Source organism: Molothrus aeneus, chromosome 4 (genome assembly GCF_037042795.1).
Source record: "Molothrus aeneus isolate 106 chromosome 4, BPBGC_Maene_1.0, whole genome shotgun sequence".
NCBI lineage: Eukaryota > Metazoa > Chordata > Aves > Passeriformes > Icteridae > Molothrus > Molothrus aeneus.
Window position 1 is genome coordinate 37,886,107 of NC_089649.1, and position 14,486 is coordinate 37,900,592.

Here is a 14,486-nt window from a genome sequence, read left to right on the forward strand (position 1 = left end):
TAACCATTTAAATTACTTTACATGCTTGTAAGTAATGTAGTATTGTTACTGAGGTTTCAAAGTATTAGCTACTGTACCATCCACAAATCAGTATCCTTAGCAACATTCAAACTGTTGTCAGACCTGTTTCTGCTGAGCTGTTCCAAATGACACTATAGTAATGGGAATCTTTCCAAATTTTTCTTTTGACTGATATGTTAAAAATATAGCAAGTATGGCTTCTGCTACCTGGCACTTCCTTGACTATGAAACTCTGCTCTTAGAAAACACTTTACTCTCTTAGTCTTAAGATGTATGATTTCTGACACTAAATGCTGAATGGGAGACATATTTAAAGCAGTCTGTGCAATAGCAAGGTCTGTAGGAGAAACAAGCTTCTGCCATTTCTGGTTACAGTGACCTGTCCAATACAGGCAAAGGAATACACAAAGAATTAACAAGAACACAAAGTACACAAGTGTGTTTATTACATTTTGCAAGCACTTTGTTCTACATTTCAAAAACGCCACCATCAAGCTGTTGGCACATTTATGTACAAAACAGATTAATTGTAATGCCTGCTACAAAGCATTCTTTGTGAAAATACAAACTCTAATACCAGAGAAGAGCCAAAAGCATTAACATCATTACATGAGTTTAAAAGACATAGTTTTAAAAATCAGCACAAACATTTTAAGACACAAAACTGAAACACTACAATATAGAGTCCAAAAAGAGGTTCCTAATACTTCTTGCAGAACTGTAATACCGGTACTGCACATTATCAGAAAACTGTTGACCCCGTAGGACAGCTTAAGTATAAAAAAAAAAAATCCAAACCAAAACCAAAACCCCAAATCAAAAACACAACAAAAAAACCCCCAAAACAAGCAAAAGAAAAGAAAAAGAAAAAGAACTCAACCAACTAATACTACTTAATGCATTATCATGCCACAAGTAACTATAGTATTACCTTCTACTTACTACAAGAATTGTTAAAAATTACTGATGATGCATGACTAGTAATAGTACAAAGAAGAGTTTTACTCAAGAAATTTTATTAGAAATGCACTTACACTGAGAGAGAATTCACAATGGTCCAATAAGTGCACAAAACTACCTAAGGTTTTTAACACTGACAAAAATGTCTTGTCAGGCTACATCACTTTAAAAGACACTTTACAGCATTCTTGTAGCATTAGAAATAGGCAAAAAAAAAAATCCACCAAATTTGGTCCAATAATACTGACTTTTCTTAAATAGGGTTTTTTGTTCTGTTTTTGATACAGGTAATTCTTTCAAATTAAGATGACCTATCATTCTGATAACACTTTCATATCAAAATAAAGGTTCAAATATATTACTACACTTTGAAATAATAAGCTCTGTAGTGGTCTTTCACCTTACTTCAACGTAATACAGGTAAACCATTATGTGTAGGAAAGCTAGAAGCCAAGCTATAACATTTATGGAAGTCTCCTTTAATATATCTTTTACAGTTCAGACAGGTGCAATCCATTTAAATTTTTAAAGCAGGTAAAAAGACATCTGACTCCTATGGTCACTGCATTTTTGATATATTACTTTCATAAATGTAGCTAAGCAGTAATTTCTTACATCATCACATGGACAGCTCCAATTTAGCATAACCATCATTGAATTAAAGAGAGATTATTCTGTAGAAAACTATGAATAACTATATCACTTAATTAACAGTTGTCTATATACCATAACTCGTTAACAGGTAGCCGTGGTATTGAATTCCTTCAAAAGGCAAGTGGCCATGCATTGTTAGCACCACGGACTGCATGCTCACAATACAAACAGGAATTATCACCCATGGAACTTGAAACAAGAGAATATTCTTTAAAAACATCAATAATACAATGTTAACAAAGATAAGAAGCACTTTTTTCTTTTTTTTCTTTTTTTTTTCTTTTTTCGCTTTTTTTTTTATTTTTTTACCCACTATTACAAATTTAGAAATTGCACCTTTGATTGTTTAAAACGTTCTTAGGACCTTCATTCAAGTTGATCAGGGTCCCTCTGGCAGGTTTTCCATATATAAAGGAAAGTCATCAGAATGTTTTCTTTATATATTGTACATCATGTACAATGGTCCCTTTTAAGTATACCTGTAGTTAAAGTAGTTACTGAACTCAAAACTAAAAAGTATAAAAAGCTACTTTTTTTCCAAAAACATATAAGAAACAATGCAAAAGGTGTTATGCATAACACATACAAAGTGATTAAAAAAATCAAACACATAGTTGTATTTGACAATAGTTTAGTATCCTTGACCTATCAGAACTAATTAGCCTAAGGGGATTCAGGAAAGGTTATTTAGGAGCTTTGTGGTATAGAATGGTCACACAAAGTAAGAACTAATTAAGAAACCAAGTGCTAGACAACCAAGAATTGTATGTAGGTGATATGTAAGTCACCCAAACTATCTTTTGTGAGAAGCACTTTCAATTGTTTTTAAAATGGTAGGATGGCCTTTAGTTAAACAACAAAGCATTCACATGTTAGGAAGTAAGACAAGGTTTCTTTTATGTATAAGCATTGAGCCGCTCTTTAGAGCGAGTAGAATGAATATCATGCAGCTCTTGTTCCTCCTTTGATTTAATATCCTCATATTTTTGCATTCTGCAAGCATCTTTCACATAGGCCCAGTTGGCAGACAAGACCATGAGATAATGAACCTGTAAGAGAGGTAACACAGCGTTAAGAAACAATAGAGGTAGTCAGAATAGAGCACGTGTAAACTTGGAGGCTGTAGGTGCTCATCAGCAGGAGCTAGGTAGTCTTGTGTCAAGAAGTACTATAGAACCATGATGGCAAATTCAGGCTTCATTAACCTTCAGATTATTCATCTCATAGCTGTTACTGTTACTATAATTAGTAGTTGGTAGCAATAGACATAAGGAAAAAATCCCTAAAACCTGAAAAATTCAAATTCCAAATCATCCCTGCATTATTTTTCAGTTAGTTTGCAAAGGTACATGTAAAAATGCCTTCTGTGTTATGTATTTACTGTACACTTTTCCCCACTGAAGAAGTTTTTGTTAAAGTAGTTCTTAACATAAAAATATGCCATAGACACATCTTATGACTGCATATCTACTACAATTACAGAAAGTTTTACTTCTTGATTTTTGTTAAGGTTAGCATTTTCCTTTCATTTAGCCATGACTTCTTTCAACTACAATTCCAGCTTTGTATTTAATTCACCAATCTGGGGAAAAATTGTCAATAATTGCAAAATAAATTCAGTTAGGCAAAATGTGACAAAATTTAGTTGAAAAAAATTTGGATGTCCTGTTTACTCTGTATTCAGTCAGAAAATAAAAGTGTTCCACAAGGATATTCAACTAGTTTTTGCTGGGACTCTCTGGACCTTTATTCCCTCCCTAGCAGGTTTTCAGACACTTTCGGAGGAGAGCATCTCTAATTTATGCTAATCTACTTCCTCAGAAGCAATGCGCAATTTTGTGAGATCCAAAATATTTTACCCCTCTCTAAGAAATTAAGAAATTATACTGGGATTCAGTTAATGGAAAATGGATTAATAATACAATAAATGATAAAAAACCACCTTGAGATTATGCAAACTCTCCTTTTCATGTTGTACTATTGTACATATGAGTATGTTAGATTCATATTTAAATGAACAAATTCATTCTAATACGTTTGGGGTTTTTTTCTTTTGGAATATTTGGACATTTTTTTCACAACTGTTTGTTGGCAGTTGTTGCTGATTAGCGCAGGCAAAAGTACATTTCTTAATCTGGATAATTATGATCAAGGAAAGCATTCTGAAGCCCTTAAAAAGACCAGGTATTTTTTCTACCTTTTTTATCCTTATGTTTTATGCCAAGTTTCCAATTAATCCTTATTTAAGGAATACTATCTGACTTGAGGAGACATAAAATTAGAAAGAAGCTGTCCAGAGAATCTGTCCTCTAGGGAAAAAACTAGAGAGTAGTATTTCTACATATCTTAAGGATTTTCTTGATATCTAGAGCACAACACTAGCAAAGCAATCCATGAGTATAGATGTTGGAGATGGTAGCATGTTGTGTGTCACTCTGGAATGCTCTCTAGTCATAATTTAGTACATGGGAAAAACACCTTCTATCCTAACTCAGCTCTTCCAAAAGCTTTCACCATGGGTAGTTTCTGGATCAGGCATTTTTAGATTGAATGGGAAACCCTAATCCTGGATCCCCATTGTGATGAATGAAATGCCTTAAATTCTCCACAGTAAAAATATTGAGAAAAATCAAAATAAACAGGCTGGTAAAATTAAAAATTTTGTCATCTCAATTGCAATTTGCACCCAATGAAAATTCATTGGGTGCAATTTGAGTCTGAAATTTCAATTAAAAATACAATCTGAAACTCAAACAGATTGCAGACATGAGAATCCTGAAAGTGGGGGCTATCTGAGAAGTGTACTTGTATCTTCATGACCTTTTAAAACATATTTGCCAGAAATCCTTGCAACTGAAGAATCTGTGATGAAAATGGAATGATATAGGCACTTTTTCTTACCTTCACAAAATATTTGGTAATGACCCAGTAAAACAAAAATTTAAACTTAATGTCCTGCAATATCACTCATCATTTTTCTTTGTTAAAAAATAGACTACTTTGAAGGTATACTGGTAACAGTTGGACCTTCCTTAAACACCCATTCTTTGCCCATCCCTTCCTTATGAAAATACTGAATCAAACTACTGTAACAACTGTCGAAAACTCTTGGAGTTCATATTCAATGTAAGTAGGAAGGTTTGCCAGGAAACTCCTACTTTAACTAATATAATATCAAATATATATCCATGTTTACAATGACATATACATTGAACAGTACCACCACCTTTGTTTTTTATTTTAACACCAAGTTCCTAGATAACATTGCCACACTATGGAGGTCATTTCTAAGTGGCTGTCTAATTGCATTTCACAATTCCATGACCTGAATAGCCTGAAGCCAGTGGGGCCCTCGTCAAGGCTTACTTAAATTGAAGCCAGGCAGCTTCCACAGTCTGCCTCAGGAGGTTTCAATTACAGACAATATGCAAGGCAGTGCAGGGTCTTTCCATACCTATTCCTGCTTAGATTTCTTCATAAGGTGAAAGTATGCTTCAGTGTTTAGAAATTGTGGAGTTGGCTATTTGAGGTTTTTTTTTTGTTTTATTTTTCCATGCAGGACATGTCACTACTTCCCCAGGACCCAAGTTTAAATAACTTGAATTCCTCCCTTTATATGCATCTCACATCCTGCAGAAGACCACAATCATACTGGGGGAGAGGAATACACCACTTTACGCTTCCATTGTTCCTGTTTCAGGAGACCTGATTGCATCTCCACCTTACTGGACATAATTTCTGTGGAAGTTAAGGCAAAAGAGTTACCAGCTCATATGGTAACTTTGAGAAAGGAAATTTTGCATCTCATAATTAAGTTTTTCCGCAGTGTTTCTGGGGAAACATAACAGCTAGAATGTATACTGGCTTTACAATCAACTGTTGAATGCTAGAGCTTACATTTAAACAACTTCATGTCTTCTGTTTCTATCTAACACAACACTGACAACAGTAAAATTTGTAAGTATGTATGTATAAAATTTATAAGTAATTTTCTATTCCATATGCCTTTGTTGTCCATTCAGACATAAGAAAGAACAGTACTGCTCAGAATCATGTATGGTACAAATTAAACACTATTCAAAAGCCTGGCTATTTTTTCCATGGTAAAGACTCTCAAAAAGCATTTACAGCATAAATAATTTATCAGGTTTTGGTTCTTTTTTCCCCATCTTGCATTGACATAAGAGTGATAAATTTTCAAAATAAACTCTTTGACTGTGTTCTTTGCTGCAAAATGAAACTTTCCCTGACATATACTGTAAAATATATGAGGCTTTATATATATATCAGTCCTCAAATGTAGGACAATTCTCCTTTTGAAACCCAAACCCAAGATTCTCCTTTGCAGACTAAAGAGGTATCTAGTGAATTGGGAAAAAATTCTAACATTCTTAAGCAAATCTGAGACCAAGAGATCTGGGGAAATAGTGATTTGTGATCAAATGGTTTTGCAAGTTTTAACAAATTTTTTGTGGTTTTGCAATAAATGACTACTTTTAAAAAAAATATCTTTTTAAAATACAGTTTTATGAAAAGTATCCTGGGGACAGATGGATTTAGTATTTATGAATAAGCTGATTCTTTTGTGAATTTTGTAGAATCATATTGACGTTATAGAGTTTAAGAAACCTTCAGAAATTCAATAGTCTGGCACTTGCAAATGTTTACAAATCCAGAAGTGAGGATATAGTGGAGTATATTGATGTCATAACTTAAAATGTCATTTCAGGAAGCAGATTTTACCAATTCTGTCATTCAGCACTGATGTTGCACTACTGTTACTGGCTGGCCATAAATACCATATACTTACCACTTTAGTCAGATGGACTATTCTGCTTTAAAGTAATTGTTTGCAAGAAATGTTTTAGGAGTGCATTATATTAATAAGCTTTTTCTTTTGTAAAAGACTGGTATTTTCTAATTTTCCTGTTTAATTTCACAAACATGTTCTGGATATACACAAAGACAAATGTCATAATTTCATTTATAACTATTCTTGAAGCAGCATATATAGTGAAGGGCACTGGTTTTCCAATTACTAAAATGACTTCTGCACACTATTTCTCACTTCTGATGCATTACCTCTGTCTACTAATTTGAGTCTAAGATCAGGATAAAAAAGACATCTTCTTCCTGGATGAGATAGTTAGGACCCCAAATTAATTTTTCCTCCCTTAAATTACTTTTACCTTGGGAAAGTAAACTTTCCTTAAAGGAGAACCTTGTAATGTCTGCATGTCCAACCACAAGATTCTGAATTTTTCCTCATTTCCCTTGTGTTTGGGGTACTATGTCAAGTGTGAAGCACATGTCTTAGCTTAGAGATGTGGTCTGGTATGTTGGTTTTGGAAATTACACTATCAAAGAGTGGAATGTGCTAGTCTTTAGGTACCTAACAGATTAGAATGTTGGGTTAAAAACAAACTGCATAGTTAGAAACTTGAAAAAACTGTTGTAAACATTTAATGAAACATACATCTACCAGTGCTGGGACAGTATGCCATTTACTAGCACTTAGAACATTAATTTATATTTTTGTTGGAACAGTGTTATCATGTCTGCTCTGTGCATTATAGAATTCAACACAAAGCACACTTGGAAATGGGTAATCCTTCAAAAACATGTGAAAAAATATGCACCATCAAAGTGACTTCAAAGGGTGTTTGTGCCTAGTGTAATGCAGCTATGGTATCTTTGATACGCTGAGCTTCAAGGGGACTTTTTAAAAACATCATTGAAAGTATTATGTATTTAAACTATGTAGCACAGTGTATTTACTTAATTTGCTTTCACTGAAGATGTATTATTTTTCATTAAATATATTTTGGTGGCTATTTTAATTCAAAACTCTTGATTGAAATGCAGAATTTTCATCTGAGCAAAATAGAATTTTATGATATCAACTGAATATACTTCAAAGTAATCACACAGTGGAAAACTAATGATCTCTTTTCCTAACACAAATGATATATTATCATAATTGCTATGTGGTTACCATTTTTCGAACTATAAGCAGAAAAATTTCAGTTTGAAAAAAAATTAAATTATTATTATGAATTCTATTCTACTATTACACTTATCATTTGTGGCCTTGAAACAAAAAAAATACTTTGAAAATATGTATTTTTTATTTAGCTGTCTTTGCTGTTTGCAGGGTGTCATGTAATAATGAAAAAATGGCAGTAAATACGAAAAGAAATCATTGACGTAAGAGAAGCACTAGCTTCATTGGATATTTTCTGAATGTACTTTTTTATAATAATATAATTATAAGGATAAAAAAACCAAATCATGGCCCTATGATCCATAAAAACTACTAGTATAAGCAGTATATAGGAATCACCACCACTAACACTTTTGAAAGCATCAGAACCAAATAACAGTCACTTTTAATTTCCCATTGCAGCATGCATAATGCAAACCTACACCAGTAGAGAATTGTGAGTCTAAAAATATCTTTATGCTTAAGCAAATGCAGCAGACAAAAGACAAAAGAGCAGGGCACCAGCTCACATATTTTTTCTCAGTGGAACCTTCTCATTGACAAAATGTCAAAATTTAAAGTGATCTTTATTATAAAGGAGCAGAAAAATTGGTCCTGACAGAAAAATCAACACATTCATATATATTCACAGAACTGACAAAAAGATTCTGTTCCTAAAATAGCAGTGTGGCAAGCCTATGAATACCCAGAAAGGCAGAGATCATAAAAGTATAATACTATGGTTACAAAATAGACATGTGAATTCAGACACTTGTCTGAAGACAGCAAGAGAACAGTGAAAATTCTTAGCATGTACTTAAAGGTGTTTTTTCAATTCAAAAAAGTAATCATGATATTCTACTTAAAAGGGAATCCATCAATATATTAAAAAAAAGAAGAAAAAAGGGAGAGTATTGAATTACAGAACTATATTTTAATAATAGCTTTGGGTGATAGTATGGAAATTGAACAGCTGATCCTAAGTCAGAATCAGCAATTCAGATGAGTTATAGAGGGGTATGGTGGCTTACCATAGCAATGACTGCTGCTCCAGCTCCAGCAAGTGCCACGATGAACAAGTGGAATGTCATGTTTAGCTGCAAAGGGAGGCAAAGAAAAGGACTTCCATGGTTGTACAGCAAACAGAAAATGAACAAAAATTCAGACTGACATAGAACAAATAATTACCTTCCTGGTTCCGCCCTTCCACATAAGTAATGAATGGGAATATTTTTCCAAGAGATTGATAGCACTACATGTAATTGTGCTTGTGCTTTTTTTGGTTACAATGCTCATGTCAGGGAAAAAGCATAACTCTATTTAAATATACAGCATTTACATAATAAAATATTAAGAAATTAATTATTTAAAATAAACACTCCAGCACATTTTGAGGGTTTTGTTTGTTTTTTTTTTTTATTCTACAATACTAGCTTACAAGAATAATGTTTGTGATGGCTTCTCAGTGGCAGAGACAACCTAAGAAACCACATTTTCCCTTCATGAACTGTAGCTTTCCATCCTCATATATTGATCCACTTCCCTCTCAAATTTGTTCATAATGATATAATATAAACTAGGTTACTTACATAATTCAAATTAACCACCATCCTCACTTCACCCCAAACCAAATGATTATATTTGCTTTTAATTTCAGTGACCTGGTTTATGCAGCAGCCACAGAGAGTCAACTGCACCACAAGAACTGATTTTGGAAGATGGTTTTGGTGTAAAGGAGGATTGTATACCGTCCCTCTGAGATTGATTCAACCATAGTAAGACCCAGTAAAACACTTATCATATGTTGACCGTTCTGGCTTCCATGAGGGATCAACATTTTAGCCTCTCTTTGTTCTAGGCGGATGTAATTTTGTTTGTCCTGTCTTCATCCTTTATCATTTGAAAACAAAACCAGAACCCTCAACTGCACTGAAACCGGTGGCATTTGCCCAAGGGAAAAACTACAAGGAAAAACGTACTAAGAGCTACAATCCTAATGCTCAACAAGGTTTGGCCAAATCCATTTGCAATCTTTACTCTCCTGTCACAACAGTAGCCATAAGCCCTTCAATCAAAGATTCATTATATGGACCTATTCATTGTGCAGCAGAGGCATTAGCTTTGAAAAACCTCTCAGTAACAAAGAACAAGATACTGGAATTATTAAAAAAATCCAAACAAACAAGCCACAAGCAAATTTAGAAAACAAATGGTTGGAGAAATTGCACTGAGTAAATTTGGTAAAAGATTAGGAAAACTACTTGCTTGACTGTGTTTTTCACTGTGATTTATTTCATCTCCAAAGCTAGAATTAGACCATTAACAGTAAGAAAAAATATACCTGTTACTTCCTGCTACAACATATATAATGGATTTGCCAAAAAATACTATGATATTTATTTACCTCATTAGAGTCACACATCTTGATGAAACTTTCTGATGAGGTGCAAACCTTCTTTTCCTCTCCAATAGTTACAATACCTGGAGAAGAATGAGTATTCACATTATTAGGAATTCCTGGTACAGATCAACTTCCTTTATATGAGAAAAGCTAAGAATTTATTTTAACAATGATATCTGGGGTTTGTTGACATTTAGGAGTCTGGAGCAACTCTCCTTTGAAGACAAGCTGAGGCAGCTGGGATTGCACAGCCTAGAGAAGAGAAGGTTTTAGGGAGACCTTATAGCAGTCTTCCAGGAATACAGGGGTCTGTCAAGAGAGCTGGAGAGGGACTTTATACAACGGCATGTGCAGTAGAACAAGGGGTAATGGCTTGAACTGAAAGAAGATAAGTTTAGGTTAGATGTAAGGAAGAAATTCCTTATTATGAGGGTGTTGAGGCACTGGAACACGTTTCCCTGAAAAATGGTGGACATTCCATCCCTGGACTTGTTGAAGGACAGGTTGGATGGGGTCCTCAGCAACCTGATCTAGAGGAATGTCTCTCTGCCCCATGTCAAGGGGTTGGAACTTGTCTTTAAGACGTTTTTCAACTAAAACCACTCTAGGATTCTATTCTATTTCAGCCAGCACAAAGCACATTATCTATTTAGTAAAAGCCCTAGTAAGAAAAAACATGCAGGTAACAATTGTTCTGCCATTTTTGAAGATATCTTTATTCCTGATTTTGAACAGCACAACGATTAAAGAACCAGAAATTATTTGCAACCAGTTTATACACTTCAAATGTTCACAAACCTTCTCTACCTTCATGTGGAAAAATGTGCTGTATATTGGTTTCAAACATATTGATCTGGTATAAAGCTTCTTCCACAAGTTATAAAAAAGCATTACACAAACTTATACTTTATTGTTTCTCTTTTCAGCAGCAATAAGTAGAATCTGCTACCTTGCTTCCTTTAGCTAGTGTCCAAATACTAAATCAAAGACTAGCTTGAAAAAAATACTGCAAGTAACTTAGTTACCATGAAAAATGGTTCTTTCCTAACATCAGTGTTTTTTACACTGAATCTACAGTAAAAAGGTACATTCACAGAATACACACTGTACATATTAGTGTTCTATGAACATCCTAAATAGAATTAATGAAAAAATAGTCATGAATATTAACAAAATAAAAGCTCATAAAAAGAAAAATAATACACTTGATGGGATCTATACAGATAATTGATTTTTAAACTCACCTGCCATGCTGTGTAGGGGAAAAAAACCAAACAATAAAAAACTCCAACTTTCCTTCCCTCTCATGAAAGAAAAATCTCAAATATTTTATTTCAGGTTAATTGAAATGTTTACTATTATTAAAACCATTTCCTTGCAAAAGGAAATGCCAAGGAAACAAAAGGAAAGATAAGAAACTGTCTGTTGAGATTCTACATGTTATGGTCCTAGTGATTTCTCAACCCACAAAGCTCTGTGGGTTGAGAAATCACTAAGACCATAACATGTAGAATCAAACCAGTCTTGTAGAAGGATTGAATTACCATCATCAACCCAAGAATTCTCAGATATTTTAAGATCACAAATTCCTTTCTCTCCTTTCACATTCTCTCAAAACACACATGGGTGCGTATCTCCACATTATTCTAACATCCAGCATTCAGGCTTTAGCCCCACTCCCTCTCTCTCTTTCCACCACTTTCTTAGAGTGTTACTATCAGTATTGTTGGTCCTCATCAGAGTTTTTGAAAGCAATTGATCTTGTGTCCCAATTCACTTCTGCAGAGACAGCTGATACCCTAGGACCTCACATCTCCAAGTCAGTGTCCTACAACAAAATTAAAAGTCATTCTCCAGATAGAAGACTAATTAAGCATTTTAGACAAGTTACAGCAATTTCTGAAGAGACTAAGCCAAAGCCTCATGACAGATTTTCATTACTCTGGGAAGATTGACAAGGTTGACTCAGTTTTTGTCAGGACGGGCAATGCAGTTCATCTTTTATGCACTATTTAGACTAGTGGGTAAAAGGGCAGGGAGAGACACTTAACAATTGCTTCAGAAACACTGAACAGTTCATTTCAGACACATGGAAGCAAAGTAGTGGAATGCTTTCTTTTGTGAAATATTACTTTTCATTTAGTGCTTTTTATTTACATACCATACTGGCGAAGATCCAAGCAGAGATTAGCTCCGTCCACTACGGTGGCATTTCGGCAAATGGTCCACAGGTTGAAGTACATGTAAACAGGCAGAGAAGTGAAAGCTGTAACTCCAAGCCAGGCCAACATAAAGATGTATGTCAGCATAATAAACTGCAGTAAAAAAAAGAAAAACATAATCAGTGGTAAGTCAGAACGGAACTGATTCACCATTGGAAAAAAGGAACAACAGAAAAGTAACAAATGCATATATGATTGGCTTTGTCTGCTTCTGTCCTCATTTAATTTACAGTTTTGGTCAGATAATCCATTAATGATCAGGTCAAAATGATGCCAGAGCACTATCATGTTGTTTCTGAAGAACAAGAATTATGCTTCCAGAAGTGCAAGATAACTCCATGTTCCTCTCACCCTGGTGCCAACGATAGATGTAAAGCAGTGCACCTGAAGTACAGACAGCTGTACGCTTTGTGAAACATATCTGTCCCTGTCTCTCATCACCAGTACTCCATAGTTAGAACAGGAGGCCTTATGGTTGTGTCTTCCACTACCAATCATGAAGTAAAAAATTAAAATTAAATACTGTAGGCTTTGCTTCTTTTGTTTTTAAAATTGGGCTCTTAATAAAAATGAGTCTTTATCTATGACTGCCACAAAGTCTCACTGGCAAATCCATTTGGCATTGAACCAATGAGACTATATTTTTGTCATTCTGTTATTGCATTCGTACATATTGGGGATCTACAAGCAAATTCATCATTCAGAAAAAAAAGTAAACAAATGTCCTATACATATGTAAACATGCTACCTTGCTGCTCTTTTGCTGGCCTGACACCACTGGGAAACACACTTAATAACAAATCATCTTTTAATTTTATGCTGTGGAAAGGATATGAAGATGCTACATGGTAAAATGGGGAAATTAGTTTCTAAATATTGAATCCAAATATCCTCAGTATTTGTTGACTTCAGAAATGTTGATGAATCTAAACACATTACTGGAAACAAAAAAATTTCATCACACTAATATTACACTAACATTTTTCTAGCTGCTTACCTCAGAAATATATTGGCTCTGAGAATAAGAAATAAGAAATATTTTTGAAAACTGAATAAGCTGATCAAATATCTGCTAAAATTAAACCTTAAAGAGTAAATAAGGGGGAAATGGATGATATTTTCTTTTTTGTTTTTGGTTTTCTTTTTTTAATGCAAGATCTCTCAATTCAGGTAATACAGGAAAAAGCTTAATATATGTAGAGATTTTAGTTATGGAAATCAAATAAGGTCAGAATCTAAAAGGTAGTAAATGGTACTAAAAATTGTAGCAGAGTGACTTATCCACATTGATCTGATCAGGAAAAGTAATCCAAAACAACAAAAGGTCTGAATTTTAAATGAGATACCTTTATTGTGTTGAAGGTATGGGATGGATGTTCTTAAGCAATATGAAAGAGACCTTAATTTGATTTACTTTAACTCACTTCCAAATATTACTAAATAAAAGTAATTTTAATTCTGAGGAAGTGTATTTACATAGGGATTTAATGTAGTTTAATTAATCCAGTTTAAAATTTATTTCAGATTAATTTTCCTGATTGTCTCTAGGTAAATGACACTTGTCATAGTAGTTTGAAAAGCTGTTTAATACTTTTCTTATCAGCTTTCTATCCTTTTTTCTCCATTCTTCAATACTCATACTTTACATTCATGCTTACCAGTTTGAGGGTTACAAACTGTTTTAACTTTTTCCTCAACTTCCAGCTAGTTTAAAAGAAAAGCTGATGTGTCCAATTTGCACACAAAGATTTCTAAAAATGTATTTATGCAGGTAAGAAAAAAAATTTTCCCAATAACCCACTTACTACAAACCCAGCTGGTAAAATAGAAGAAGTCATGGCAAAGTCCAAAATAAATATGCACCCTTGAATACTGCTTTAGACATTTCCATGAGTCAGTTGCTTTATATATTGGAAATTCTATCCCATCTATTGCAGAGCAAATAGTTAACACAAGTAAATACTGTTCTGTACATGGTCCTTTTTCTGTTGTTGTTGTTACTGCTCTTTTACTGTTTTCTTTTTTTTTCCCTTTCCATATTACGGTGTTAAAATTAATGAAGAAATATCTGTCTCCACCCCAGGCACACACTTACAAACGATTACTTGGAAAACTTCATAGAAATGTAAATTCAGGGATATGAATTCCGAACTAAATTGCTATGTCCGATCTTAATTTATTATCAAGGCAAAGAGTTGCACTCATTTTTTTCTAAGGCAGGAATACTAAATAAGAAAGAAGACTG

At 33.9% G+C, this 14,486-nt stretch overlaps 1 protein-coding gene across 1 annotated transcript in view; it reads right to left on the reverse strand.

Moving 5' to 3' along the window:
- Positions 1 to 433: 433 nt before the first annotated feature.
- Positions 434 to 14,486, reverse strand: part of GPM6A (glycoprotein M6A) — a 116,087-nt gene continuing 102,034 nt past the window's right edge. The window contains exons 4-7 of the mRNA XM_066548297.1: positions 12,181 to 12,334; positions 10,023 to 10,099; positions 8,650 to 8,715; positions 434 to 2,684 (exon numbers count right to left, since the gene is read on the reverse strand). Coding sequence (XP_066404394.1) covers positions 2,532 to 2,684; positions 8,650 to 8,715; positions 10,023 to 10,099; positions 12,181 to 12,334 — 450 coding nt within the window. The 3' untranslated portion in view covers positions 434 to 2,531. The remainder of the gene's footprint in view (positions 2,685 to 8,649; positions 8,716 to 10,022; positions 10,100 to 12,180; positions 12,335 to 14,486) is intronic.